Raw genomic sequence first — 3,878 nt, 5'->3', positions numbered from 1 at the left:
AATATATGTCACTAATCCACATGACAAATATGAAGAATTGGTTAATCATGTACAATGACACACCAAATGCATCAAATGGACTTGCCTACAAAAAAAAGGTCACCAACTAGAATGCAAGTATAAAGCACTCTAGAAAGAATCTGATGAGTCACAATTGATATGTGACGACTTAGGTCGCAAGTCATATGTGCCTACACACAATGATGATAGGGTTAACATACATAATCCATAAATGCTCTCTATTTGGAGGGCAAAAATTGATTGCCAACCAGTCACGTCATGACTTCTTGTTCTCAAATACATCACCAAATATGCTTCTAAAGCAGAGAAGAAATTTGAGAGTTGTGTCAATATGCTATCAAGGATATGTTTAGATGCTAACGAACAAGATAATGTCGATAAAGCATACCAAAAGTTCATGGCCAAAATTTGTTTGAAGTGCAATATTAGTGCACAAAAAACATACCACATGCTACAAAAACTTCCTCTTGTCATGTGCAACCAACATTTTGTATTGCTTAATGTTGGCAAAAAAAAATTCATTGAATTAAACCAACTGTAGATGGACATGAGATACAATCTACCTACATGCAAGCCTACATAAAGTGCCTAACACACTTAGAGAAAATTTCACTCGTTGATTTTGCTAGATCATATACACATGCAACCAATCATAAAGGGTGCAAATGGCATCCTAGAGATGACAAAGCAATTGTACAAGTCTTCCCAAAATTTTATATGATTCCACCTGAAGACTTTGATAGTTGTGAACTATTTTGTTCGAGTGAGCTCCTTTTGTACAAATATTTTTGATCACTGACATCAAATATTGGTCTTTCCAAAGAAGAAATCATTTCTCAAGTTAGAACACCATGTCATTGCAAAAATACAATGTATGGCATATTGATCGCAAAGACCAAATTAAAAATGACTTGGGAGAAGATAATGAAAGTGAAGATGAGCCATCTCTACAAGACCCACCCCAATTGCATGAGTGGGAACTTATTTCAAATATGTCTCATTCCAATAATTTCAACTTTAATGAACTAGACTTGTTGGGAAAATGTGAATTTGACAAAAACCATAATTGGGAAGGTCACGATGTCCCTTTACAATTGCACGTAGATGCAAACCAATTTGTTCATAGAACTAAGATATATCAATAGGCTATTCACCCCCCAACACATGAGTTCAATCGCCACTACGAGTTGTCACCTAAACAACATTTGGCCCTTCAACTAATTTTAGACCATTCCATTACGAATAATTATATTGAACCTTTGTACATGCTCTTGCAAGGAATAGCAGGAATGGGCAAGTCATATCTAATCAATTACATACGCATGTCTCTTCAAAATAATTCCCCATTTGGCTTAATTGATATCCTTGTTTTTGCACCAATTGGAATTTCTGCATTTAATATACATGTAACAACTATACATGTAGCCCTTAACACACCAATTAGAGAAATGAAACCACTACAAGGTCAAACATTAACAACTTTCCAAGAAAAAATGAAAAACATCAAATATATCTTGATTGATGAAATGAGTTTCATAGGTCCAAAATTGTTACTTAAAATTGATTCGAGGTTATGTGGGGCATTTCCCCACCGAAAAAACATTTCTTTTGGGGGTCTATCTATAATTCTAATTGGAGATTTTGCATAGCTACCTCTTGTTATGGACAAACCTATCTATGTAGCACACACAATAGCTCAAAATTTTTGGCTCAAGTTTAATGTCACTGTAACATTACAAACAATATTTAGACAAGACAGTGGTGACTCAACACAAATAAATTTTTGTCATGCATTACAAAACATGCACAATGCTGAACCATCTAAGGATGACTGGAAATTACTAATGACATGCACAAACAAACACCTTCCACCAATTGAGCAAGTAGACTTCATCCAAGCAATACATTTGTTTGCAACAAATGAACTAGTTGGTATACATAATAAACAAAAACTCAAACAATTAAATGCACCTATTGCACTTTGTATAGCTGTAAATACTCAATGTAATAATGTTGAAACATATATAGATGACCAACTCTCACAAGAAGTTCTGATATGTAGATTCCAATGTTTCATGCTTACCACAAACCTATGGATACAAGGTGGCCTTGTCAATGGATCTCTTGGTGAAGTTAAGGACATTGTATATGCCCCATTCTCTAAGCCTCCTCAGTTGCCAACATATGTTACTATCACATTTGAAACCTACAATGGGCCACCATGGGATGTCAACAACCCAAAAACTATACCAATCCATCGAATTACCCGAGGCAACCATACCCAACTACCACTAACCACTGCCTAGGCTATCACTATACACAAATCACAAGGCCTAACCCTAGAGCGGGCCACAATTGATATTGGTAAAAATGAAAGACAAGGCCTCACCTTTACAGCCATCTCAAGGGTTAAATCCCTACAAGGCCTTCGAATTGAACCTGTCTTCTCTTTTGAGTGCTTTTGCAAAATGAGAAAAAACCCCTACAATATTATTAGAAAGAAAGAAGAAGCTCGATTTTTCTTGCTCTCACTCTGATATGGTACTTTTTCGTATTCACTCCCTTCCTTCTATACACTTTTCCTTTTTTTCAATTACATAAACTAAGAATGTCCTTTGTTTGTTGACAATTTTATCTACTTCTCTTTTATAGGTTCACTAGTTGCAACAAAGAGACGACAAAACTCATTTTTACTTGTCATATAGATGATTGATCAATGAAATCCAAATATACACTACTCTATTTTTATGGGTTATCCTACAAGTTATACCCATAGAAATATATTGTACTCAAATTTGGCACACTTAATTTTACTTGCAAACAATGCTTCTATCAAATATTTAGTATGTTTGAAATGACAAATTACAATTATGTTTTTTACTACTATTTAGCTCCACAAATAACTCACTTGGTAAACACTTTTATCAAACATTTTGCATGCTTCTAATGTTAAGTTACAATTTTATTGTAAACTACTCTTCTACTTCTAAAATACCATTGTTGTTATGCATTATTGGACCACCCTAAATATCATACTTTCTTGACAAATAATGTTATATATCATCAGAAAATTTTGTTTAACCCTTTCCTATTCTATGCAATTTCATACAATGATAATTTTCTTAGGTCACCCTATGACTTATCCCTTGAACCTCTCACAGGTACAAGTGCTAGTAATACTACAAATGGACTTATTAGAACAATTACCCAGATACATTAGAGATTGTCACAGACGGCGAGAGCAAAGGAGAGTTTGTTCTTGGCCATATCAAAAACGACATTGAAATTCTCTTGTAGAATATTTCCAAGTGTAGACGGTTCACCTACATGCCCAACAGTTACATATGCTAAGGAAAATGTATCGAGAGCTTCTTCCCTTGTAAACGAGTTCCGTGGAGGCGTAACAAGCTTTGTGTTTCCTGCAAAATGAAAGGCAATTCGTGGAAGCTTAGAGAGCTGCACATCCAAAGAGTTGTAGTAGAGAGGCTCGTCATAGGCAATAGGAACCTTGACCATAGACCTCACGGCTGCAAGCAAGGCATTGTAGGCAGGCTCCACCAAAAAAAATTTCTTAGTTCCAGAATCAACTATCACACCACCACTCCAGAACGTGGAAGCTGGATATTTAATCATCCTCTCGCCAACACTAATCCCCTACAACTCCACATAATAGAAAGTTGGGTCATAATTGGGTCCCTCCAGCCAAACAAGAGTAGTCGACTGGAAGTGGCTGGGAAGATGAGCGTCCCCAAGAAAGAGAGCGCTAATGATAGCGTCGTCGTCAATGGGTCCCAAACAATAGGAGAATTTGTTATTTATGCCCTTGCCCAGCTAAGAGGGGAGAGAAAGCACGCCTC

At 36.1% G+C, this 3,878-nt stretch overlaps 1 protein-coding gene across 1 annotated transcript; it reads right to left on the bottom strand.

Annotated features, from left to right (window-relative positions):
• Positions 1-3,237: 3,237 nt before the first annotated feature.
• Positions 3,238-3,654, bottom strand: LOC149543509 (aspartyl protease family protein 2-like). Its single transcript, XM_089795806.1, has one exon. The coding sequence runs from the start codon at positions 3,652-3,654 to the stop codon at positions 3,238-3,240; it is 417 nt and encodes a 138-aa protein (XP_089651932.1).
• Between the last annotated feature and the right edge of the window lie 224 nt (positions 3,655-3,878).

This window comes from Cupressus sempervirens, chromosome 8, assembly GCF_028749045.1.
Source record: "Cupressus sempervirens isolate cs-2001-9-10 chromosome 8, ASM2874904v1, whole genome shotgun sequence".
NCBI lineage: Eukaryota > Viridiplantae > Streptophyta > Pinopsida > Cupressales > Cupressaceae > Cupressus > Cupressus sempervirens.
The sequence above is the reverse complement of the archived record's forward strand: the minus strand, read 5'-3'. Positions and strand labels throughout refer to the sequence as shown.

What these genes read in the sequence shown, in the direction of transcription:
- LOC149543509 (XM_089795806.1), bottom strand. Translation starts at nt 3,654, where the DNA reads ATGATTAAATATCCAGCTTCCACGTTCTGGAGTGGTGGTGTGATAGTT.